This window comes from Budorcas taxicolor, chromosome 3 (assembly GCF_023091745.1).
Source record: "Budorcas taxicolor isolate Tak-1 chromosome 3, Takin1.1, whole genome shotgun sequence".
In the NCBI taxonomy this organism is placed as follows: domain Eukaryota; kingdom Metazoa; phylum Chordata; class Mammalia; order Artiodactyla; family Bovidae; genus Budorcas; species Budorcas taxicolor.
Window position 1 is genome coordinate 115,913,118 of NC_068912.1, and position 26,427 is coordinate 115,939,544.

The 26,427-nt window shown below is 48.5% G+C and overlaps 1 protein-coding gene across 2 annotated transcripts in view; it reads left to right on the forward strand.

Moving 5' to 3' along the window:
• AGAP1 (ArfGAP with GTPase domain, ankyrin repeat and PH domain 1) overlaps positions 1–26,427 on the forward strand; it is a 568,353-nt gene that overhangs the window by 348,629 nt on the left and 193,297 nt on the right. For both annotated transcript variants that reach the window (XM_052638291.1, XM_052638292.1), the window contains exon 10: positions 15,734–15,838. In XM_052638291.1, coding sequence (XP_052494251.1) covers positions 15,734–15,838 — 105 coding nt within the window. The remainder of the gene's footprint in view (positions 1–15,733; positions 15,839–26,427) is intronic.

The following is a 26,427-nucleotide window of genomic DNA, read 5'->3' on the forward strand; positions in this document are numbered from 1 at the left end:
CCCAGGGAAAAGACATTGAGAAGTGTTTGTCTGGAGAGAAAAGACACATCTCCCTGCAGAAGACGAATACATGCTTGTTCAGCCACTAAGTCGTGTCCGACTCTGTGAGACCCCATGGGCTGCAGCATGCCAGGTTCCTCTATCTTTCACTGTCTCCTGGAATTACTCAGATTCATGTGCATTGAGTCGGTGATGTCCTCCAACCATCTCATCCTCTTTCACCCCCTTCTCTTTTTGCCTTCATCTTTCCCAGCATGAAGATCTTTTCCAGTGATTCGACTCTTCGCATCAGGTGGCCGAAGTACTGGAGCTTCAGCTTCAATATCAGTCCTTCCAGTGAATGTTCAGGGTTGATTTCCTTTAGGATTGGCTGGTTTAATCTCCTTGTAGTCCAAGGAGCTCTCAAGAGTCTTCTCCAGCACCCCGATTGGAAAGCATCAGTTCCTCAGTACTTTTCCTTCTTTCTTGTCCAACTCTCACATCCGTACATGACTACCGGAAAAACCACAGCTTTGGCTATACAGAGTCAGTGTCAATGTGAAACCTACTCAGCTCACCTGATGTCTCACACTCTATTTCCACGCCCCCCTCACACCCCAATCCCATGCACACCAGCAAACAGTTGCCCTGGGGGGTATAGTATCAGTGCTGGTGACTGGGTTTAGGGATCACTTGCTTGAATAAAGAAGCAGCCGCAGGTTTTTTATTTCTTATACAGAATTCCCCTTGCCACGTCTGTCACCGTAGTATTTTCGGCAGTGCCCACCATCTGTCGCAAGGAGGGGTTCCTCCACCCCTGGCCTCGTGTCACCGGTCTGGACACTGGGGTGTCCTGGCTTCCAAGTCGGGAGACTGAATTCAGTGATTTTCTTTAGTGAAAAGAAAAAAAAAAAAAAACCTCATCTACTCAGGCTGGCGGAGTCCATCTCCAGCCTGTGGTTTTGTTTGTGGTTCTCGCCTCCAGGGGTGGTCTGGGTGGGACCAGCCCAGGATGGAGCGGTCCTGCTCGGTCCTGCCCCCTCGGGGTGATGGAGCGGTCCTGCTCGGTCACGCACCCTTGGGGCCCCAGACAGTGGTCAGTGTACAGAGTGGCGGTCCCCTGGCTGAAGCTCTCATCAGAGCTGCCGAAACCCTGGTGCCAGACGGAGGCAGTGTGAGAGGGAAGGAAAACAAGCCGATCAAGAGAGAACGTTAACTGGAAAAATCAAGAAGGGTCTGTGCATCCTGGCGGGAATAGGTTTTTTCTCCCTTTCTTTTATTTCGATGTGAGAGTTGTTTTTGGTTCTTGTTTTAAATTATTCCAATATATAATAGGCTCATTGTTGTTATTTTTCTCCTGCCCCTGTTAAAAGAATTCATTTGGTTCTTGCTGGGACTTCATATTCAGCCATAATTCAGCCATAATTCACCTGAAGTACACATCTCTTCAGCATTCCTCAGGTCAACGTGGTTTTTAAAAAAGGGGGTTGAAAAAAACCCAACAAACTTTTTTCCCTTCTCTATCATTGTTCTCCATCTTGTTATTCAGTTAACATGGAATTAAATTGGATTCTGTGTCCATCATTATTAAAATGTGAAGTGTGTCGGTCACAAGGCATCCATTCCGGGGCAGTTGGCTGAATAATACTTTTCTTTATTATCCCAAATTACTGCTGAGCTCTGGAGAGGGGAGCAGTTTAGCCAATTATTGCCATTTGAGCTGGATTTGTGGGTGATTAGCTCCTGGTCGAATCCAGTCCCGGCCGGCGCTTTGAAGCCGCGCCGTGTGATTTTCTCAGCGGTGAGGTAGGAATCTGCGCAGCTAATGACAGGAAGGTCGTGCGGGTGAGCTGACCCGCGCGTGGTGCAGGCTTGGGCTTCGCAAATAGGGCATCCACAATAACAAGTGTGTCACTAACCCCGCCGTGCATAATCGGGGCTTTATAGGATTGCCGGAGATGCTGACAGCTCAATTAAAGTGGAACCCTTTGTACCCTACAACCTGGCAGAATGACAGAAATATTACTAACCAGAAAGGGGAGGGCATCACGGGGGGGCGGGGAAGCTGGTTAGAGATCCCCAATCCTCGCCTGGTCCCTTGGCCCCCTCCCCCACCTCCCTCCGCAGGCTGGAGCGGAGCCTCCCCCGTTTGTGGTTTAATAGAGCCTCTGGATGGGGTCTTGGAGGCAGATATCACTCTTCCAAAAAATGAGCTCAGTTAGGATGGGCTTCCTGCTGTTTCTATGGAAACACTCTAAACTGGGTGTAAAGTTAAAATGGAGGAGTCAGGGCAAAGCTCGAAGCTCCTGGTCAAGTCAGTACATCTCGTTTTACCAACACTGACATCCAAGCCTCACATGTGTGAGTTTGCTAGAATCTTTTTGCATTTGAGGTGGATCTGGGGAAGCCAGTTAATTGAAGTTATTTTCTTGCATACAATGAATGGTTGTTACTGATTTTCTTCTTTTACTTAAGAGTATTTTCTACACCTAGAGCCATAGGCTGTTTTGATCCACAGTGTATGTAGTCTTATCATTTTTGTCACACTTGCTTTTTCCCTGTTAAACCTCTCAGGTGTGGGTCCCTCATCTTGATTGGATTGGATGGCATTTTAATTGAGTGGTGGGGTTTTACACCCTCCCCGCCTTTTTATTTTTGGTTTCGGGTTTTTTGATGGATTGCTTGGATATACGGAGACATTCTGGGTTTCTGGAGCTGTTTTATAAGTAGGAACATCTGTAAATTGGGGTGATTATGTAGGGCTAGCCTGTGCAAACTCAGAGAGACCTGGTTCCCCAGCATTCCCAGTCTGTTGGGGTATGCCGGATCTGAGGTGCCTCATAGACATGCAGGGAACACAGCCTGTTGGGAATAAAAAGTGAGCCTCCAGTGAGCTGGGATTGGAGAGCTGAAGATGCCGTCTGTCGTGGAGACCTGCAGGGCGTGTATGGTGAGTCCAGGCTGTGCGCCTGCTGTGCTGGGTGCTGGAGGACTAGGCCATTTCTCTCCGCTACAGCAGCTCACAACCTGTCTGCCCACCACTGCACCATTCTTTCAAGGCTGCTGTGCTGCTGCAGAAGCAAACTTGGGTCCGCTTGCCGACGGTAAGGCTACTCTGTGGACGCAGGGTTGTGGTGAAGGAAAGTAGGGTTTCCTGCAGGTGCCAAGCAAGGAGTCCAGGTAGCTAGTGCTCAGAAGACCCAAATTCACTGATGGCATTCAGGGACAGGCTTTTAAAATCAGGGTCTAGGAGGAGGGTTGTGGGGTGTGTGATCAGCCCGTGGACAGTCTTCTGATTGGTTGGTAATGAGGTAATCGGGACTCAGCATCATTAGCCTTCTGGCTGCAACCGGTCTGTGGTCTCCATGCTTGTGGGCAGCGTCCAGTTAACTTCTCCCACCCGGTGGGGGTTTTAGTATCCACCAAACCGCTGAGAGGACGTAGTGCAGAATGCTGTTACCTGTGACCCCTGAGGAGGAGCTGACGCTCCTTGACTTTGTTTAATGGCCAAAGTATTTGTTATTTTGTCTTGCTTGATTGTTTTCTTTCTGCATTGTTTTTCCCTTCTCTGATTAAATGTATTTAAAACTTTTATTAAGGTTTTTCTACGGACGGTGGGCAGGCAGAGGACATGTGGTTGGGGGGCAGCGCATGGAGCATCATCCCGGGGAGGCCCCGATGGGTCCTGCTTGGTTCCAGTCCCATGGACTGGGGGCTTAAAAAGAGTCATTCATTTCCTCACAGTCCTGAAGCCTGGAGATCCAAGGTCAAGGTGATGCCTTCCTTCTGAGGCCTCTCTCCCTGGTTTGTGGCTGGCCATTTTCTCCCCGTGTCTTCACACCAGTTTCATTCTGTGTGTGTCTGTGTCTGAATCTCCTCCCGTAAGGGCACCAGTCACACGAGGTTAGAGCCCATCCTAAAGGCCTCATTAACCACAGGCTCCTTAAAGGCCCCGTCACCCAGAGCAGTCACGTTTGAGGTACTGGGCTTCGGACTTCAGCATCAAAATCAGGGAGGCTGTAACTCAGCCCAGAACAACCACTGTCTAAGGGACCAGGTGATGCTCATTTCAGTAGAGGTTATGGAAGCCCAGAGCCCAGTTTCCGTAAGTGTAACGGGGTCTTCCCCAGGAAGGGCAAGGAGTAAGGGGAGGATGCAAAATGGGAACTAAGTGGGGAAAAGCAGGCTGTGCCAATTTTAAATTAAGTCAGTGGCTGCTGATGGCTTCTGTGTGGTTCCAGGGCCAGAGAGTGAGTGTTTTAGGCTTTGCAAGTCACATCATCTTTCCTGCAACTCCTGAGCCATACCATGCCATGTAAAGCATCCAGATGTAAGGACGGACATGACCACGTTCTGACGAAACTTTATTTACAGAAAAGAGGCAGAAGGTAGATTTGGCTCACAGGACTGACTTTGCCAGCCCCAGTCCTGTGGGAATCCCAGCGTGAACAGTCTCTGTAGGGTCCACTGGCCTTGAGATTCCTGTTGAAACAGGAATGAGCCCAAGGCTCAGGTTTTTACATCCAACTCTCCTGATGGGGAGTTCGCAGCATCAGCTCGGTGCAGTGTGTAAGTGATGGGGGGATGCGAGCAGAGGAGGGTGCAGACGCCACCCCTGCAACAGACACTTCCGTGCGTGAATTTCCACTCCTTTGGGTCCAGGCATGTTCCTCTAAAGTGTGTATTTGTTACCTGCAAGGGACAGCTTGGCATAATAAGAGCAGGAGCAGGATGGATGGAGAGTGAAGTTCTGTTCTGGAAAAGCAGGCTGTTGGGGAGACAAGCGGAGAGTGACACCAGATTGGGGGGGAGGGCTTCTGCAGGAGCCCCTGACCAGGCAGAAGGATGTCCCTGTCCCTCATATGATCATTTGATCCCTCTGCTTCCCCAGTTTCTAATAATGAAATGTATCTCTCAACCAAATGCAAGTCAGCCAGGCACAAGTATTAGTTGTTCAGTCGCTCAGTCATGTCCAACTGTTTGCAGCCCCATGGACTGCAGCACGCCAGGCTTCCCTGTCCTTCACCATCTCCCAGAGCTTGCTCAAACTCATGTCCATTGAGTTGCTAATGCCATCCGAGCATCTCATCCTCTGTCGTCCCCTTCGCCTCCTGCCTTCAATCTTCCCCAGCATCAGGGTCTTTTCCAGTGAGTCAGCTCTGCACATCAGGTGGCCAAAGTATTGGAGCTTCAGCTTCAGCGTCAGTCCTTCCAGTGGTTTCCTTCAGGACTGATTGGTTTGATCCCCTACTGTCTAAGGCACAAGTAGATAAGGTTGATACATTTTATGGGGAGGATCTTGATGAGAGCAAAAGTACTGAGTGAAAATGTGAGACTTAAGTGATCGGCGATCATACTCTTTGACTCTTGTAAAGATGCCAGCTTTCCTCTGTGATGTTTTAGAAATTCACAGAAACCTTGAACTGCTATCAGGAGAATCTACTCGAAAGTCCTAAGAACGGGAATCGTCATGACACTGAGGCACCCTTGACAGGTGTCCCTTACGGAACCGAAGAAGGATGCAAACAGCACTTCTTTTTTTAGAAGCAGCAATATGAAACATTTTTGAACTTGTATGGATGGATTCAAACCCTGGAAAAACTACCATCTTTTTAAACTTGATAATTAGGGAGCTATCGCACCCCCTCTGGTACAGCAGGATAATTCAATTTATATGACTGCTGAATCACACGCGGACTCTCCTTTGCTTTCAGTCAAATGCGTGTGTGGCCTCCAGTGGCTGTTAAAGCAGATGAGAAATGCTGCCTCTGAGCGAAGATCAGCGCTTCGTGGATATGTCTGTTGATGGTCTGATCTTTCCGTGGCTCAGCCTGCCGCAGGCTGGTCCTCCCTTGCCTCGTAGGACTCTGGCCGTTAAATGTTCTCTTGGTGTCGTGATGCTCTCTGGGCTGGCGGGCGCCAAGGCCACCGGTCCCTGCAACTCAAAACAAAGACTGATTTGCCTGCTTAAGACCCCCAGCCTCGAACGCAGTCAGTAAATCTTTGTTGGTAAATAATTGCTATCGAGCAGGGTTTTAATATAAATTTATGAGTGGTGTTTTATCACAGCTTGGGGCTGCAACGGGCACTGAGTGATGGATTTCAGACGCCACTTACATTCATTACATTAACTTTGTAAGTTATTTAAAGCTTGTACACTTAACATTGCTTTTGGCTTTCAATGACCTCTTGGGACCAGGCAGAGACTACACACGGCTAATAAAGAGATTGCAGCCGAAAAGATAATTCTACTCTTTGCTCCACAGTAGAAAACGGTCCTTGAGCCAAGGAAGCAAGTAATGCCTGCCTGGAGTCTGAGATTTTGGTTGTAGATCATTTAAAAAAAAAAAAAATCAGCCTTTCTGGGGCATCAAAGAACAAAATGGTAACAATTAGATCAGCATTTGCCATTTCCAAGTAAGAGAAGAGGAATATTTGAAATGGGACAAAGCCCGTACATTTCTTGCTGTGCAGACAGGCCAAAGATTTTAAAGCTTTGCAGCTGGTCTGGAGGGTGAGATGATTGACAGGGAGGTGGCCTTGCGTCCGGTTTTGAGTACAGACTACTGCTCCTGGCTCTTACGCTGCAAGGGTGATCTACTGCCGGGGATTAACTCGCATCAGAGCGGTTTAAAGCAGTAGCCATTTTCTTATTGCTCATGGCTCTGTGCATCAGGAATCTGGAGCAGGGATGTTGGAGACAGCTCATCTCTGCCCACAAAATGCCTTCTAGGGCTGGGGTGTCCATGCTGGTTCCCCTACTCGAATCTGGTATCCCAACAGACGTGGCTCCTGTGGCAGGGGGTTGATGCCCACTGGTCAGTGGCGATTGCCCCATAGATGAGACCCACATTCTCCCCTGTGTGGTTTCGGGGTCTCTGCCTCCTCACTGTCTCCCTAGCAATATGGTCCAATTTCTTTTAAGGATGCTAGGGCTCCCAAGGGCATAAAAACAGGAGCTTGCTAGGCCTCCTTCAGGCTTTGGCCAGAATAATAGCATCACTTCTGGCACATTCTATTGGTTAAATTGGGTCTGGGGTCCTGGGACGACACAATGAGCTGGGTTTTTGAGAGTCATCTTTGGACTTCAGTCTTCCCTCGCACCTGCAAAATACCCTCACCCCGATGCACAGACTCTCATTCCATGTGGCATCAGGCTTCCAGCCAAGATTGTCGTCTAGGTCAGGCATGCATGTAGGTGAGGCTCCTGGGATAGAATCCTTCCCCTCTGAAGACCAGGCACTCGAGAGATAAGTTATGTCACACACATGCACACTCACACAGCACTGGCGCAGGGACGGGAGAACCACAGCCGATCCCTTATTCACAAAAGTAGGAGAGGGACGGGACGCCTGAAGCTGTTTCTGGTCCCCAGCAGTTCTGAGCCCAGCCGGGCACCCAGTCTGCCCTGCTCTGGGCAAGGGGATGTTACACTCCCGGGGGCATCCTCCCTGGTCCTGGTCTCTCTGTCTGAGTCGACCTTCCTCCTCCATAACAAGTAGCCTGTGTTCATAGCTACGTAGCTTCCTCAGCCTGCTTCCTGCCATACTTGGGTTGAAAGCCCAGAAACTCTTTTCATTTTGAACCTTCTCTGTGCTTTTTAGTCCAAAGTGGTGTAACTCTTAAAAAAAAAAAAAAAAGCCTCATGGGTGTCTTTTGTATCAAATTACAAATTCCATCCCTTAGACAAAGGCCAATCTACACATCCCTGTCTCTAATCCACAGATCTTCTCTAACATGAAGGGCCTACCTTAAATATTTCTGAGTTCTCAAGAAGGGGGTCTGAATGGCACACCCTGGTGGTGTCTATATTTTGAAATCACATCTCCTGGCATTCAGGGCTTCCCTGGTGGCTCAGATGGTAAATAATCTGCCTGCAATGCAGGAGACCCCAGTTCAATCCCTGGGTTAGAAGATCCACTGGAGAAGGGAATGGCAACCCACTCCAGTATTCTTGCCTGGAGAATTCCATGGACAGAGGAACCTGGTGGGCTACAGTCCATGGGGTCACAAATAGTAGGACACGAGTTAGCAATTAACAATTTCACTTTTCACTCCTAGCATTCTCTGGATTCGGTCTTTGATCTGAGGCCAGTTCTGACTCTCAGAGGTTTCTGCTGGAGAAGAAGCTGGGACTGAGATACCGTTTTTCTCATGGTCTGGTCCAGCAAGGTTTTGAAATATTTTTTCTAAGTCTGCTTGAAAACTACCTTGAGTCCCCCTCCCTCCTTTCAGACTCAGCTGAGCAGCCAGTGTGCCTGGCATTCTGCTCTCAGCCAGGTCCGTCCAGGGGTTCACTGGGCGCCCTGGCTGTGCTGCACCTTCCCACAGGGAGCAGGTCTGCTAACTGTCCGTCCAGCCAGTGCACAAGTCAGCCCCCTTTCTCCACCCTCAGGGAGCATCTTCCTCACGGTCCTTCCAGCTGCTCCGTCCCACCAGCCTCCATCTGCTGCCTGATTCCAAGCCAGTGCTACGTGTTTTTGACTTTCGTTACTGAAGTGCCAGATGCTACTTCTGTTTTTCTAATCTGTTTGTGCACAGGGCTTCCCTGGTGGCTCAGACAGTAAAGCGCCTGCCTGCAGCATGGGAGACATGGGTTCGATCCCTGGGTTGGGAAGATCTCCTGGAGAAGGAAATGGCTACCCACTCCAGTACTCTTGCCTGGAAAATTCCGTGGATGGAGGAGCCTGGTGGGCTACAGTCCATGGGGTCGCAAAGAGTCGGACACGACTGAGCAGCTCCACTTCCTCACGTGCATAGCACTCTCCTCCGAAACTTGTGTCTGTTAGTCGCTCAGTCGAGTCTGACTCTTTGTGACCCCATGGACTGTAGCCCACCAGGCTCCTCCGTCCACGGAATTCTCCAGGCAAGGATACTAGAGTGGGTAGCCATTTCCTCCCCCAGGGGATCTTCTCCAACCCAGGGACCAAATCCAGGTCTCCTACATCGCAGGCAAATTCCTTACCATCTGAGCCACCAGGAAAGCCCAAACCTTAATGATTTGGGAAAAAAAAAAACCTGTCATTATTTTTCATAATTCTGTGTCTCAGGACTATGGACAGAGCACAGCATGGCTTCTTGGTCAGAGCTCCCCAAAGCAGAAGCTGTCAGAATTTCTTTCGATTTAAACCCAATGTAGGGGGCATCAGTTCAGCTGCTTCTGGGTAAACTGAATCTCAGGCATCCCCCAGTCAGTGTGGGATAATTTACACAGGGGCAGGAATAACACGAAGCCTGGTGCAAATTGGAGTTATCTTGAGATCGGCTACTAAGCTGGCTGTGTGCCTTGGGTAAGCTACATACCCTCTCTGTGCCTCAGTGGCCTCGTCTGTAAAATGGGGATAATCAGAGTAATTACCAGCAGGTGGTAATAAGCTTTCGGGGGGGGTGGGGGGAGGTAATTCTTAACTTGTGAGACTCTTAAAGCAGCATCTGGCTCACAATGAGCCCAATATTGTTTCAAAGTAAAATTTTTTTAAAACAGAGGCATAAGCCATACAGGAGTCACATAAAACATTAACCGTAATTGACGTCTACACTGGGGTAGATGGTCAGTGAGAAACAGTTTGAAGCAGGAAATTGTTTTTACATGTACAAAAGTGGCATCTGAAAGATAGACTGAGGATACATTTTGACATTCTGCCGTGCGGTTTTGCCCTGGGTCACATAGGATCAAAGGGACTTAGGATCAGCAGGACCGTCTACCGCGCCAAGGGGGGCTGCCCGCCCGCGTGTCTCCGGCAGAACGCCTTCCGGCCTCTGTCATCTTCTAGCTGGTGGGATCACGGCTTCACGTCCTTCAAAAGTTTAAAATGAACTATTTATAGGGTTTTCCGTTTCCTTGGCGCTTAGAGTAGAAAGTGTGTGAATTTGGGAAGACAGAACCACAGAGGGATGCGATCTAGGGGCTCAGCCAGATGCAGTGAAGGGCCTCCTGGCATGTTTGAGCATCGTGGCTCACTGGTAGAAGTTTGTCCTAAAAGGAGGCTGGGTTCTCCCCTTTGGCACTTTGGCGGGATCCTACTGTGTTCAGAGGAGAGACACAGCACGTCAGAGCACTGGAACCTTTTGCTTCCAGAGGAGTTGGGGACTAAGACCAGGCTTGGCTATGTAGCTGTGTGATATCTTACTGGACCTTGGTAGCAACTAGCCTTGGTCCCTGGAAGTCAGGGTATGCTGGGACAGCCTCCGCTCCAGACTTACAGACCAACCCCCCCATAACCCCCGCCCCTCTGCGCCATCTCTGCTCAGCCGTGGACTCCTGCTCGGGCAGCTCTAGGGATCCAGACGCTCACTGTCCCCAGGGATGCTCAAGCAGGGTGGGCCCAGGCAGGGATCCTGCACAAAAGCTCATCTAGCAGATTCGGGACTGAATGGTTCAACTTTCAGAGCCTCTTGAGATTCTGCTATTCTGTGATTCCCACTTGATACAAATTACTCTTTAAAAAATCAGTGTTCAGAATTAATTTAAGGAAAAAAAAAGAAGAAGCAACAGGAAACACGTCTTGAATCCACTGAAGCTGTTGCCTGAGTCTCCTCATTTGAAGTCCAATTGAACCTCTGATTACACAAGTTCGTCCTGCTTGCTGCCGCCAAAGCCCTAGCTTCCTACCATAATTCATCAAAGAGTTCGCCTCCCATCATGTTTTTCAGGATGGGGCTCTCTTTATTGTTTATGGAGAGACCACCGAGCATGCTGGCTTCTCCTGGTGTCGTGGCCGACCTTTTCTAAAGGCTCACATGTATATGAGCGCAAGTGGACTCTGACATCTAGAGCTGTGGGCACTGATCCAGGACTCCCCTTCCAGGAAGTGAAAGGCCGTGGATGGCCGTCGTCTGGGTGATAGGATGGAGGTCCCACATGGCCCGCTGTGAGTCCAGTGCCTTAGTCCAGACTCCAATACTGCCTCCTATTGACTCTTGGCATGAGGTCACAAACACAGAGGTGCCTGCCTCTGACCTGCCCATGTGTTGGGTTTGGCCTGAATTACATGCAGATGGTATATAATCCATTTCCAACATTCTAAAATAAGGAGCTGTCCCTAAAGCTCCAGTTTTTCTTTTTCTCTTGACTCATCGGGAGATCTGGAAACATAGACACATACTTTGGGTTCCCTGCACAGTTCAGGGAGGCCGTTCCTGGAAGGGTGGCCTCACTGGGCCTCGCTGAACCTCCATCAGGAGATGTGACCTTCTCCACCCGCAACCGCCCTGACCACCCCTTCCTGGAATTTTTTAGTAGCCTTGAGATGTGCTTCCATAAATTCTTCATTGCAGTCTCCCCTCTCTCAAGGACACTCAGCATTTAGCACATTCTCAGGGTACTCAAGATTCAGCAAACAGAAACCCCTTCCTCTGGGTCCACGTGCAGTAGATTTTAGGGGGCACATCTGAATCTGTTCCTTTTAGAAGGGTGCTTGTCATTTCTTTCAGTGTGTGAATATGAAATACCAGTACCGATTGGCCACCACCCCTCAGGAGAGGAATCAGACCTGAATGGCTGCCAGGATCCTGGGTGACCCACCTCTCTCAGGCTGGGGATTTGTGCCAGGAGAAAAGGAGCTGGTACTTTGGGACTGAAGGCTTTGGGCTGAGCCACGGCAGGAACACTGGTAGGCTTGACCATGGTGGTCATTTCCAGGTCTGAACTTAGCAGCCCGCGGTGCTAACGGCAGGAGTGGAGAGGGCAGGGTGGCTGGTCCCGTCACTGTCCATCAGCTGACGAGCGCCCTCACCTCTGTGGTCAGAGTTCATGTCCAAACCAAGGGAGCCACAAGAGCAGCTGCCCCCGTCCTGCTGCCGATGGGGGATGAGTGAGCGAGAGCACGGCAGTGCTTAGAAATGCGTGGCTCGTGCTCAGGCCGCTTAAAGAAATGTGCACCTTACCTGGTCCACCTCTGCCCAGACTGGCATCTGGGTGGCCCCGACGTGTGTACATGTGATGTGGGGAGCCAGTTCAGTCCCCGCCTGGTGTCTGACGGGGGGATGATAAACCGAGCTGGGGCCAAGGCTGAAGGACAGAAATAAGGCTCCAAGCATGCCAGGGTGGTCTTCAGTTCAGTTCAGTTCAGTCGCTCAGTCATGTTCGACTCTTTGCGACCCCATGAATCGCAACACGCCAGCCCCCCCTGTCCATCCCCAACTCCCGGAGTTCACTCAGACTCACATCCATCGAGTCAGTGATGCCATCCAGCCATCTCATCCTCAGTCGTCCCCTTTTCCTCCTGCCCCCAATCCCTCCCAGCATCAGAGTCTTTTCCAGTGAGTCAACTCTTCGCCTGAGGTGGCCAAAGTACTGGAGTTTCAGCTTTAGCATCATTCCTTCCAAAGAAATCCCAGGGCTGATCTTCAGAATGGACTGGTTGGATCTCCTTGCAGTCCAAGGGACTCTCAAGAGTCTTCTCCAACACCACACTTCAAAAGCATCAATTCTTCGGCGCTCAGCTTTCTTTATAGTCCAACTCTCACATCCATACATGACTACAGGAAACACCATAGCCTTGACTAGGTCTTCAGTCCCCGCTGAATTCTGCAGTGTTTGAATAGTGCAGGTAATCAGAGATAATCCTTCGAGGTGAATCATGGGATTTATTTAAGATTGTGAAGATTTGGATTTTGTATTTATTTATTTATTTTTTTTAGCAAGACATTGTTTTCCTAGCACCTAACAAATTGCCTAATTTAAGTCCCCAGAAAACTATGATGTCCCCTCTTCACTTGGCCTCCTGGTAAATTTTCTTTTTATTCCCTCAAGAAAGGAGTCTTTATTCCCCTCATCAGGCAGTATAGGACTTGCTCCTGAAAGTGCCCTGAAGATGGCCTGAGGACTTCTGTGTGTCCCTCTTCACGGAGCCTGTCTTTCATTTGAGGAAGAAAGGAAAAGCTTCTTGAGGAGGTCCTCCCTGGTGGTCCAGTGGCTAAGACTCTGCACTCCCAATGCAGGGGTGGATGGGGGGGCGCAGGTTCGATCCCTGGTCAGGGAACTAGATCCCACGTGCTGCAGCTGAGACCCGGCACAGCCAAGTAAATAAATGAATAAAAATAGTAAAATATCTTTAAAAAGTCTTTCTGAAATGCAGGGCAGCTCTTAGCTGGTGAGGATGCACAGTGACCCCGGCCCCTGGTGGTGTTGCTGGAATTCCATCTGAAATGGAGGGTGGGAAAAGGTGAGCCTATGGAAGAACTTGTTTATATTATGTATATACCTTTATTTGGCTTTTTAAAAATATGTATAATTTTATCTATTTATTTGGCTGTGGTGGGTCTTTGCTGCTCCTCACGGGCTTTCTCTGTTTGCAGTGGGCAGGCTCCGCGTGGAGGCGCTGGTTTCTCTTTGCTTTCAGATCATGGGTTACTCTAGGGCACACGGGCTTTGGTAGCTGTGGTGCGCGGTGTCTAGAGTGTGGGCTCAGTAACTCTTGGCACACAGGCTTAGTTGCTTGGTGGCGTGTGGGGTCTTCCCCGACCAGGGGTCGTACCTGTGCCCCCTGCATTGGCGGGTGGGTTCTTAACCACCGCAGCACCAGGGAAGTCCCTGTGTCAGATTTCATTATGCTAAGTTTTAAAATCTTAGAAATCCCACTGGGGAGAGACATTTAATGGTGTTAAGGGGTTGCTTTTTCATCGCCACTAATTCACTGTCACTAATCGAGCCCCCCACACACACTAGTTTTTACTGTGCCCTAAAACCTGTATCCCCTCCGATGGGAGCTAACATTTTTCTCTGGAGCTGGTTCCCTTTGTTGGTCTCAATGCCGTGTTTGGTTTATATCGGTTTAGATTCCAAGAAATCAAGGTCTGCAGCTTTATATATCACGTGCTTCTTTACATAAGAACTTGCAAAGAAATGATCTTCCAAAGGTTTACTTGTTAGTTGCCTCAAACTCCAAAATATTTTCCCTCAGAAACAATAAGCATTGTGGCCAGAGTCCCCAGGTGGCTCATAATCCGTTACGTTTGTAAAATCTGTCCATAAAAACACAATGTCATAATATTGGGAAACTGACTCAATGGAAATGAGTTTGCGCGAACTCCAGGAGATAGTGAAGGACAGGGAAGCCTGGCGTGCTGCAGTCCATGGGGGTCACAAACGCAATAGGCTTTTCCAGTCCGTGCAAAAGAAAAATGCCTTCTTGGTGGTTTCTCGTCCTTTGGTTCCTGGTTGATAGAATTAGGAGGTGGGTGGGGGCTGGTAAAAATTCTCAAAGGGACTTGGGAGGCCGCACCTTCCTAAGGTATCAGATTCTGTTTCAAACTGACCATTTTCTTTCTGCCTCCATCTGGGTGAATCAACTCACGTTAGTCTTAGGCTTTCCCAGTCATACTTATGATCTCGCACTTCTCCTTGTCTTGGCTATGCTGGCTCTCATCACGGCACATGGGCAGACTTCTCTTACCGTGGGGCACAGGCTCCAGAGCCTGCAGGCCCAGCAGTTCCAATGTGCTGGCTTCTCTGGTTGTGGTGCACACGGGCTCAGTGGCTCCAAGGCAAGTGGAATCTTACTTCCCCGACCAGGGATCGAACCCACGTCCCTGGTTTGGAAGGCGAATTCTTAACCACTGGACCCCAGGGAAGTCCTGATCACATTAACATGTGAGCAGCAAGAGGAAGAACAAGGAGGAAGGTTCTCCTGCTCCCCTTCGTTGCTGTGGACAGGAGTTAGACGAATCCAGATATGAAAGCTCAAGTTTAAAACTGACTGACTAGAAGGGCGTGGGGCTTCCTTGGTGGCTCAGATGGTAAAGAATCTGCCTGCAATTCAGGAGACCTGGGTTCATTTCCTGGGTCATGAAGATCCCCTGGAGAAGGGAATAGCAACCCATTCCTGTACTCTTGCCTGGAGAATCCTGTGGGCAGAAGAGCCCAGCGGGCCACAGTCCATGGGGTCACACACAGTTGGACATGATTCAAGCTGCTTAGAATGCACACATGCAAGCAGGGGGGCCTGAAGCCCCAACAGGGAAAGAAAGTACAGACTCAAGGTGCTGGGCCTGGCAGAGCTCAGGCTGCCTCCGGTTTTCTTAACTCAAGAAAGCCTAGAAATGAGACAGAAGGTTTGCTGGGAATTGGTAGTAAAAACAAGAGCAAATCCTCATCAGTCATCTAAGGAAGACTGGATTAAATATACTTGTGTGTCAGTTTCAAGTGTTGAATGGTTTTTAAGAAGCTTTAATATGATTTCATTAAAAATGGATTAAAGTAAATTATACACAGTTCATCTATTAAATGCCATTGCTAAGTTTGCAAATGGAATTTCATTTTTAATAAATTAAGATCTGAAGTGAAAAACTGTAAAATAAAATGTTCTTATTTGTAAATATCGTAAAGGAAGAATATGGTTAGTGTCTTATTTTTAGAAAAGGAAATTTACGTTCCTTTTTTAATTCCTTTAGGAGCTCTGTGTGCTTACAGCTTAGTTATAGGAAAAGGTATGATATATCACATCACAATGGTTTGTATTATATTGGTTGAACCAATGGCACATCTTAGCCCTCGTGAATGTCACAATATTAAGTTCTGCACTCGCATACACGAAAGGGAATTTTATGTTGATTGTATCTATATTTTATAAAAAAAGAAAGGGGAAACCGCATGATCAAGCCAGAAATGTGTCATTTCCATTTTAAGATGGCAAAGAGAAGATGGAAGTTTAACAATTTAAAAGTTAACCTATGTGCCTACTCTTTTTTAAAAAATGTACGCAGGATTTTACGATTCATGCTAATTTCTGCCTGGCTTCTTTTCCGCTTATAGGGCATGCTGCTGAAGCGCAGTGGCAAGTCATTAAACAAGGAGTGGAAGAAGAAGTACGTCACCCTGTGTGACAACGGCGTGCTGACCTACCACCCAAGTCTGCACGTGAGTGTTGCTCCCTTGGAGAAGTGAGCAGGTACTGGGCTCCGGGGACGCAGAGGGGGCCCATGCACAGGCAAGCCTTTTGGCTCTGTCAAAGGTTAAAGTAGTATTTTATTTAATTTTAAATTACTCCTTTTTTTAATTGGTAAAATTTATTTTTAAACCAAAATGAATATTTTATAATATTATAAAATTTGCATCTTATTATAATACTAACAGAATGAAAGTTACTTTCTTAATAGAGCATTCCTTTAACAGTATGTAGTCTTCCTCTTTCCCAAATTAAGGATTTTGCGTTAAATTCTATTTTGATAATATATCTCAGTGTTCTTAACCCTTTTTATTTTCAGTCTATGTGGTGTTCTTATAGTTCTTTTTTTGTTTGTTTTTCTATTTTTTTTTTTTTAAGTAAACTAGTATTTTAAATGAGAGTAAAAAGACAGGAGCAAGTAGTCAAAAAGAAAGGAGGAAAAAATCTATCTGAAAATCTAGACTAAAAGAAACTATAGCAAGTCTACATACGAACAAGCTCCATTCCGAGAGTGCATTCACAAGTCCGGGTTGTTAGGGAGTCCAACAGAGTTAGCTCAGATACCCTGCTGACACAGTTGACCTTACAGTGCGGTAATCTAATAAGGTTATGGGCTTCCCAAGTGGCTCTGGTGGTAAAGAATCTGCCTGCTGATGCAGGAGACGCAGCAGATGCTTGTTCAGTTTGGGTTGGGAAGATCCCGTGGAATAGGAAATGGCAACCCACTCCAGTATTCTTGCCTGGGAAATTCCACGGGCAGAGGAGCCTGGTGGGCTACAGTCCATGGGGTCACAAAGAGTCGGACACAACGGAGCACCATAGGTTTATAATACTTTTCTCCAAAAAATACATTAAAAAAAAAACACAAAATGATAAGGAAAGCATTTTTAATCTTACAGTACAGTACCTTGGAAAGCACAGTAGTGCAGTACAACCGCTGATGCTTCTCAGTAGTACCAGCTGCGTCAAGCTGCTTTCACGCCTGCTTCTGGACACCCTGGGCTTGAAATAAAGATGCTGCACTGCTGTCCTCTCTACAGCACGGCTCAGTGACGTGCACAGAAGCACAACCACTCGCAGAGGATGCACGCATGTGGCAACGCACACCAGACACGTGAACAAGTAACGTGACTGGACATGAGAACACACAGTTGCATCTTAGAAAGTCTGCAACTTGACAGTTCATTTGTAGGGAACTCACTGTGCATCGAAACCCAGGCTCAGCTTGAGGAGCTGAGAACAACAAAACCAAGAGTTGAATGCATGCCGGTTTGTAAGGCAGGTTCGTTCTCTCTGTGCAAGAACGTCTCTTATCCTGGTGATTTATGTAAGGTAGAGGGAAAGAGATGTAAGTTCATCACTGGGAGAAATGGCCGTCATTGGGAGAAATGGCCGTCACTGGGAGAAATGGCTGTCACTGGGAGCTCCTTAGGAAAGCTTTGGTAAGACCTGAAGGTGGTTGCCATGGCTCTCCCAGCACAACATATTCCATGAACCTTGCATGACGTTTATCTGCCTTCACACAGGTATGTGTGTGAATATGTAGTATTAGCTGGTTGTTTGACTATATCACAGTGTTAAGCACAACATTAAGCTTTTAATTTTAAGTACTTCTTGAAAATTGCACTGTGATTAATGAGAAGTTAAAGATAAACATGCCGAAGAAAATGTCCTCCTCCCAGATAGCCCCTACGAAACGCAGCTGCTCACATTTTGAGCTGTATCCTCCTAGCCGTGTCCACAGTCTACGCCTTTGCCTCCCTCTGCTGGCCTGCAGCCCCCTTGGGTACACAGCGTGCTCCCTGCTCTCCTAGACGACGCCAGATCTCAGGCACCTGCCCGTGCCAACAAACATGCCTCTATGCCACCATCTTAATAGTCACATAACATCCGTCCTGCACGTGTGCCCCAACGGACTGAACCGACATTTGGCGAGCCGACTTCCTTTCTCCATGATTTTTACCGTTGTGAGTCACTCTGATCAGCGTCCTCGTTTGACACCTCTGTGCCCACATCCATGTCCTGCAGACACATCCCAACCATAGCCTTCCTGAGTTGAAGAGGGTGTGCTTCTGTGGGCTCTGGGTATGGACTACCAAATTCCAGGAAAGACTGTGTCAGTTCATCTCTGGTTTTTTCTCCCCCCTGTACTCTCAGGAACATTTCCCTTGTTTTTTGAGCTTTCAGTAGGATAGGTAACAGATGGTGTCCTTGCAGTGGGACTTGCTGTCTGGAGTGAATTTGCTTCCAGGGCTTCCCCAGTAGCTCAGCTGGTAGAGAATCCACCTGCAATGCAGGAGAGCTGTTTGATCCCTGGGTTGGGAAGATCCCCTAGAGTAGGGAAGATCCCCTGGACAATTCCATGGACTGTATAGTCCATGGGGTCACAAAGATTCAGACACAACTGAGTGACTTCCTCTTCGACATTTATAGTCCCTTGCAGGTATTTGGAGTGGCTGTGTTCTAGTCTTAAGTTGTCGGGAGCTGCTGACCCCCGGCGGCTGAGTTAGCCCAACATTCTTTGGTTCCAAACAGGAAGAGGAATTACCTTTCTGAAAGTCTTTGCAGCAGGACCAGTAACAGATGGTATCCTCACCATGTCATCTGGTGACTGGGGTGAGCTGTCCTTTTTCCTCTGGTCTTCCGGCAGTGGCTTCCCCTCTCTGAACTGGGCTCAAAAGCAAGCGTGTATTTAGGCCCCTCTGCTTGTTCCTCCAATTGGTGGGGAGTCTTTCTGCGCTTCACCAGTAGGTAGGCTTTCGAGATACACACTTCTTGGACTGAGGGGATTCCTTGTGCTTGATTTATTGGGGTTATTTGGGACATAGAGTCAGGCTGCTTCCCCAGTGGCCTAAACCAGAGACTTAACACTATCCCGTGAGGCCTGCCTGTGACTGTCATGCTCCCGTCTGGGTCTTTGGGGTTCTTTCTCCAAAGCTCCATCAACAGGGAGGTGCCCTTTCCCAGGCGTAGTTCTTCCTAAAAACCCCATCAGAGAACAGAACCTGTTGATGGACCCGTTTGGTTTGTTCCTTGGAGGGAGACGTGCAGTCACGGTCTCCTTGCTGGCCTCACCGACCTTTAGAAAGTGAGATCTCATGGGTGTTGCCCCCCGCCCCCCGGTCACATTCCAGTCTCCTGCTGAGCACCTCAGAGGGACGTTGGCTGTTTCTTGCCAAGGGGGAAGAATGGCGGCAACAGGAGATGGTTCTGGAACATTCCTGCTGGAGGGCCTATGCTCCCTTACTTTTCCTCTCTGCCTTTTGATGATACAGTCTCCATCCGTTCTTCAAAAGTTCTCCCACACAGGCTGCTTCTCATGATGGTCCTCAGTGCCATCTTCCCTTTTTTTTTCCCTATGTATGCATGGATATTATTGGAATATAGTAAAGGAGCAGAGTGGGGCTTTATAACTGTACAGCAGGCAAGAGCCATCATCATTTTAAAAAGTGCGATTCGGTTAATGCAGGTCGCCTGGGAGTTACAGTTATTGATACAGGTAGACAGTTCCCTAAGGAAGTGGCTTAATCTAGTGGTGAGTTTGAATTACTAGACCACACAGAGATGTCATGACTTTCATTGTAATCCTTCGTGGATTCTTGTTTTCACAACCAAGCTTTGGGTGGACATTTAGAGGGCTGTGAGTTCCAGGTATTTTTCTTGGCAGGTGCCTGGAATGTTCTGGTCTTAGGTGTTCGGAACCACAGATGCCCAGTGTGACTTCCCCAGTGGGTCAGTAGCAAAGAAACTGCCTGCAGTGCAGGAGATGCAGGAAACGTAGGTTCGATCCCTGGTTCAGGAGGATCCTCCGGAGGAGGGCATGGCAACCCACTGCAGTGTTCTTGCCTGGAGAATCCCATGGACAGAGGAGCCTGGTGGGCTGCAGTCCACAGGGTTGCATAGAGTTGGACACGCCCGAGCGACTGGACCCCACAGCAGACGCCCAGTGGCTGAGTTAGTCGTGTGCACTCTGTGGTCCCAGACACGAAGGTGCATCAGGGGGATGTCCAAGGGCAGAAGATGCATCAGGGGGATGTCCAAGGGCAGAGTCCTGACTTCCCTTACTAAGAAATTCGGGAGCATTCAGATAGGTGCTACTTTAGGCCCCAAAAGTCTACATCGTGGAGAATGGCCCAGTTATTAGAGTCTGGAAAATTTCAAAAGGGGATGGAAACGAATGATCTCAGATAGCAGTCACACTGTAACACTGGCTTCCAAGGTAAGGGGTGTTACGGGAGAAAGACCACTAAGATCACTGACCGCTTGTGCTGAAGACCTAAGTGATCTTCAGCCATTTCCTTCTCCAGTGCATGAAAGTGAAAGTGTGAGTTTCAGGTATATATTTTCAGTACTGGGGAACTCTTGTCCAGGTTAGTAGCTTCCGATTTCCACACTGTCCATCATCCACCTCTTACTGGTCACAGAGCAGGGGACCTACATTGGTCTCAAATAGCAGATCCTACAACCCGTGACTCTGCTGGGAGTCACGGGAAATAACCTGGCTAAACAGGCTGACATTTTCAGACAGAGTTTTCAACAGAGGTTGTGGTTGTCCTTGGTGGATTTTCTGTGCCAGCTACCCTGTACCCTCCTAACTTTTGATGATGAGATGGTTTATATATCAAAAAGGAAGCTAGCATGCTTTTATGAGGGCAGAATTTTAATCAGGTAATTAATACTCCGATAGTAGGGAGGTTTGGGGTCGAGAGCAATAAGGCTTAAGATGCATCAAACGTAGGATTCAAACAGATGTTAGGCGGGCCTGCAGCAGCCCCTTCAGAACCAGCATTTTCCTGTGGCCCTGGGGCTCCCTTCCTGCTGGGACATTTTATTTCCTGTGCACACATGCGCTGCTCAGGGCTCCATCACCCTGGACTCTGACTCCACCACTGGTCACCTCGGACATGATGCCCTGTTAAACCCACGAATCTGGGGCCTTTTGCATACAAGGAAGATGAGCACAAGAGTAAAGGACCGATGAACATTGGGGTACACGTGTCTCTTTCAACTCTGGTTTCCTTGGTGTGTACGCCCAGCAGTGGGATTTCTGGGTCATAAGGCAGTTCTATTTGTAGTTTTTTAAGGAATCTCCACACTGTTCTCCATAGTGGCTGTACTAGTTTGCATTCCCACCAACAGTGGTAGAGGGTTTCCTTTTCTCCACACCCTCTCCAGCATTTATTGCTTGTAGACTTTTGGATCGCAGCCATTCTGACTGGTGTGAAATGGTACCTCGTTGTGGTCTTGCTTTGCATTTCTCTGATAATGAGTGATGTTGAGCATCTTTTCATGTGTTGGTTAGCCATGGAAGCAACCTAGATGTCCATCAGCAGACGAATGGATAAGAAAGCTGTGGTCCGTATACACAATGGAGTATTACTCAGCCATTAAAATGAATACATTTGAACCAGTTCTAATGAGGTGAATGAAACTGGAGCCAATTATACAGAGTGAAGTAAGCCAGAAAGAAAAACACCAATACAGTATACTAACACATATATATGGAACTTAGAAAGATGGTAATGATAACCCTGTATGTGAGACAGCAAAAGAGACACAGATATAAAGAACAGACTTTTGGACTCTGTGGGAGAGGGAGAGGATGGGATGACTTGGGAGAATGGCATTGAAACATGTATACTATCATGTAAGAAACGAATCGCTAGTCTAGGTTCGATACAGGATACAAGATGCTTGGGGCTGGTGCACTGGGATGACCCAGAGAGATGATATGGGGAGGGTGGTGGGAGGGGAGTTCGGGGTTGGGAACTCATGTACACCTGTGGTGGATTCATGTCAATGTATGGCAAAACCAATACAGTATTGTGAAGTAAAAAAATAAAATTAAAAAAAAAGAGTGAAGGACCGAATCTCGTCATATGGAAAACGGCCATTGCGTTGGATTGTCATACTGCAGTCAAATGCATCGCCTGCAGGGTGTGGCCTGCCTCAGAGAGCATGGTCTGCACGGCCGGACACCCCCTGATCTGATCTGAGCTGATCTAGGCCGCTCCTCTGTTAGCCAGTTTAAAGTCACAATGCTCCACAGCAAGAGATGTCACCGCAGTGAGAAGCCTGGGCACCACAGCTAGAGAGTAGTCTCTGCTCACCTCAACTAGAGAAAGCCTGAGGGCAGCGAAGACCCAGGACAGCCAAAAATAAAAATAAATAAATTTTTTTAAAAAAATGAAGCCCCAGATGACCACACTGACCAGTGCTGCTGGACAGGGCCATCCCACACGCCTCTCCTGCCCCCGCCTTGCTGTACTGCACCCCACGTTGGCTCCCCGGGCTGCCAACGATGGTGGTTTGCTCAGACATCTGCTTGGACAAGATGCTCCGGCAGCACTGAGTTCTGACTTTAGCTCACTTTGGGTGCTCTGGAAGCAGGAAGCTGACCATTTCCTAAACTTGCTAAAAAAAAAAAAAAAAAAAAAAATCCACACAGCTCTTGTATTTTTTAAATGTCTTCATCGGATGCCCTTGAAAAAAAAAAAAAACTCCCAGAAGAGGTCATTCGTATCCTTGAGGGAAACAGATATGGTTTCCTCATTTCACAGGTGTCCGTGGAAGTGTTTACGTAAAGATCATCCTTTGGACAAGTTTCAGTCCCAGCAGGTGTCTCACACAGGTTTATTGTTGCTGCTGTTCAGTCATGTCCAACTCTTTGCGACCCCACGGACTGCAGCACGCCAGGCCTCCCTGTCCATCACCAACTCCCAGAGTTTTTACTCAAACTCATGTCCGTTGAGTCGGTGATGCCATCCAACCAGCTCATCCTCTGCTGCCCTCTTCTTTTGCCCTCAGTCTTTCCCAGCATCAGGGTCTTATCTAATGAGTCAGTTATTCGCATCAGGTGGCCAAAGTATTGGAGCTGCAGCTTCAGCATCAGTCCTTGCAATGAATATTCAGGGTTAATTTCCTTTAGGACGGACTGGTTTGATCTCCTTGCAGTCCAAGGGACTCTCACAAGTTGGTGGGGTAGAAAACAAACCCAGCCTTTGGACAAAGCAAGCAGTGGGTGCCAGACCCCAGCTGTGCACCTGCTTGTGGAATCTTAGCAGAGCAACATGCTCTTGGAAACCGTGGCTTCAGAAACAGGCCGCCAGCTGTGAAACCAGGCATCCTCAGCTTTGCAGCAGGCAGTGGGTTTGGGTAAGGCCGACCAGCCTACCGAGTGCTTGGGGTGGGTCAGCTGCCAGGGAAGCTCCTGCCGATGGCCTCCCTGGATGGCCGGGCCCCATCATAACTCACGTGCCCGAGATGAATAATAGCTCAGCGCCTCGGGTGGTGGCCCCGTGACATCAGTTTCCCCTTCCTCCTTCACATCCTTTCCTAACCACGTCTTCTTCCCAAGCCCTCAGAGTCTGCCCAGATGTGTCTGTGTGTTTCACCCCAAGATGCATCCTACAACAGATTATTTAAGAGCCCCAAATTCTTGGTCCCTCTGACGCACAGCTCGGCCTCATTCTGGAACTTATTCAGCGCAGGCGTCCCTGAACCTTCCCTGACCACAGCTAGACGTCGTTGAAGGAAGCCTTTTTACCGCAGGCATGTTTCCTGTTGTTGAAAACCCGAAACAGTCCTCTTAGGGGGAAGACACCCTCTCAGAGCAGTGGAATAGAATTACCAGCACGTGGCCAGATCATAGGTGTGACGGTCTGGGAATTAGAGAGAATACTGACCAAACATGGATCCTGCCCAGACAGTTCCCTACAAGTTGATACCAGTGATACTTCCGGGCCCCAGATTTGCTCTCTCTGCTCTCCTGGGAGTCTCAACCCCACCCTTCACCCACTGTGACACCCCCAGCCTGCTCTGCCCTTCCCCAAAGGCTCAGGAGCTGTTGGCAGTGGCTGGCTTGGCCTGCCGGGGTCCGCCTCCCTCCTGCAGCGTGGGTAGAGATGGGGAGATGTGAGCAGAGGCGGGAGAGGGGATGGTGGATTTCAGCCTAGGGGCTTCCTAAAGATCGGTGGTTCTTGCACTGTGGGATGCTTGCTTCAGGGTGCGGGGGCAGGGGCATGCTCGTGGCGTTGCCTCCGTAACTGAGTTTGCGTGCCCCTGGCCTGTGGTGGAACTTGTCGTGAAGCATCAGCTCCTGTGTCCTTCCCCTTCTGCATGGGGTCAGGCCCTTCTTGGCGTGCCTTTTAAGGTAGACCCTGAGAAACTGGCCAGATGAAGTCTGCTCGTGAAACCCAGAGAGAGAGTCCGTTCACTCCAGGGGATGTATGGTGGTATTGTCTTCTGAAGATCACTTGAGACTCTTGAGAGTGTGTGGTCCAAAAATGCCACCAAAAACTCTAAGCAAATGGAGGCTCCTGGGGCCAATCAGACCCCTAACCCCGCACCCCACCCCAAGATTGGTGCTGCTGGGTGGGATGAGTCTCATAGTAAGACAAAAAACTGGGTTCAGGAGAAAAAAAAACAGTTGATTTGATTCATCTTTCTTTCTCAAGATGCTGTTATTAAGTAGAACCTAGAATGATGCTGTTATTAAATGGAACCTAGAACGCAGTTTAGATAGCACATGGGGAACTTAGCCAAGGTAACGAAGCTGCTTTGGCTTTGTGGGCACTCCGAGTAGAGTGTCTGACTGCCCTGGTTTTTCCTAAGATGCGGGACGTTCGGTGCCAAAAATGCAGGAAACCCCAGGCAACTGGGACAAGTTGGTCACCTGCCCTTCAGGACTGACCAGCTTCATTGCTCCTTCAACTCCACGTGGTATTTTGCACAGACAACCCTAAATACATAAATAAGACTGAAACGGTAAAAAGCAAGCTGTTGACGTCTGCTGTGGCCCTGTGGTCTATATATTTTTTTGATTCTCGGAAGACCTATACAACTATAAGACCTTTAAAAAGCCCTAAGTGCTTGACCTTCTTGGAGGAGACACATCTGAGTGTCCCGAGGTTTCCTGACACTTGGCTGGGTCGTGGTCTGGGTGGGTGAAGGGCTGCCAGTTCTGAGAGCCTTGGATTCGCTCTCTGTGGACTTGAACGTGAGCCCTTAAGCAGCACCTTGATGGGAAAGTGGAGGGGATAATGAGAAAGAACTTGGACCCTCAGGGCCGCACAGTTCAGCACCGCCACCCATTCATCTTCCATGTCAAGGGGGCTGCCGTCCAGGGCGCGGCTGAAATAACTGCTGACAAGGCCGTGCGCGGGGCATTCCTAAGTGGACCCGTAAGAGTTCACTCGGGGCCGCAGGTCAAACCAAGGACTCGACGGTGCCCTGACCAGGAAGGTTGCCCCGGCTTCCTCCTGAGCACGAGTGGCTGGCTGACACAGCTGACTGACCCGTACTCGAGGTGCTCACCATTTTGAAATCTTCCTTCCTGGATTTCTTTCTCGTTCCATGTGCCGCCCGAGTGAGAAGCCCCTGGGCTGCGGTCACTTGCCCCTGCCCTGCAGAACCGGACGCTTCCTTCTCACAGGACCTTCCTTCCTAATCAGGTGGCTTAGATGTTCCATTTCCACGCAGCCTTTGCTTCTGTATGCCGTTGACATTTCTTTGTTTTTTCCCTCCACGGACTCAGACCCTGAATTATCATCAGAATGCTGATTTCAACAAGTTTCTAGTTTCAAAATCATGGAGGGGGGGAAATCTACTTTTTTTTTTTTTTTTTTTTTTTTTTTACGAATGCCAAAATAACAAAAAGATGTGAGATGCTTTCCAGAGCAGGCATTCTTCTCAAAAGAAATATTTCAAGGTAAAAAGGAAGATAACCTTTTGTTGTAAGAGAAGCAACTCTTGCCCGTTTTCGTCTTGCAAAAGTGAAACTCTGCCCCTATTAAACACTAACTCTGAATTCCCTCTCCCCTGGCCCCTGGCAGCCGCCTTCTACTCTTTTGATTCTGTGAATTTGACTATCCTGAGTACCTCGTATCGGTAGAATCATGTAGTATTTGTCTTTTTGTGGCTGGGCTTTCACTTAGCCTCCTGTCGTCAAGGTTCATCCGTGTGGTAGCATTTCTCTCCGTTTTAAGGCTGAGTAATAATCCACTGTATATACATACAGTACCATTGGGTATGTACATCCTACAACTCAACCAACTGCAGATCAATAGTTTTTGGGGGAAAAAAAAATCCAGAGTTCTAAAAAGCAAAAACTTTAATTTCTCACATGCTAGCAACTATTTACATAGCATTTATATCATATGGGTATTAGAAATAATCTAGAGATGATTTACAGGAAGATAAAGGTTATAGGGGCTTCCCTGGTGGTTCAGATGATAAAGAATCCACCTGCAATGCAGGAGACCTGGGTTTGATCCCTGGCTTGGCCTAATCCCCCGGAGGAGGGCATGGCACCCCACTCCAGTATTCTTGCCTGGAGAATCCCATGGACAGAGGAGCCTGGCAGCTACAGTCCCTGGGGTCACAAAGAATTGGACACGACAGAGAGACTAAGCACAGCAATGTGTGTAAGTTATCTGCAAATACTCTGCCATTTTACATAAGGGCCTTGAGCATCTGTGGGTTTCGTTGTCACTGGGGTCCTGGAACCAGTCCCCAGGGTGTGCACAGCGTTCTGTGTGTCCATTCATTCGTGGGGCGACAC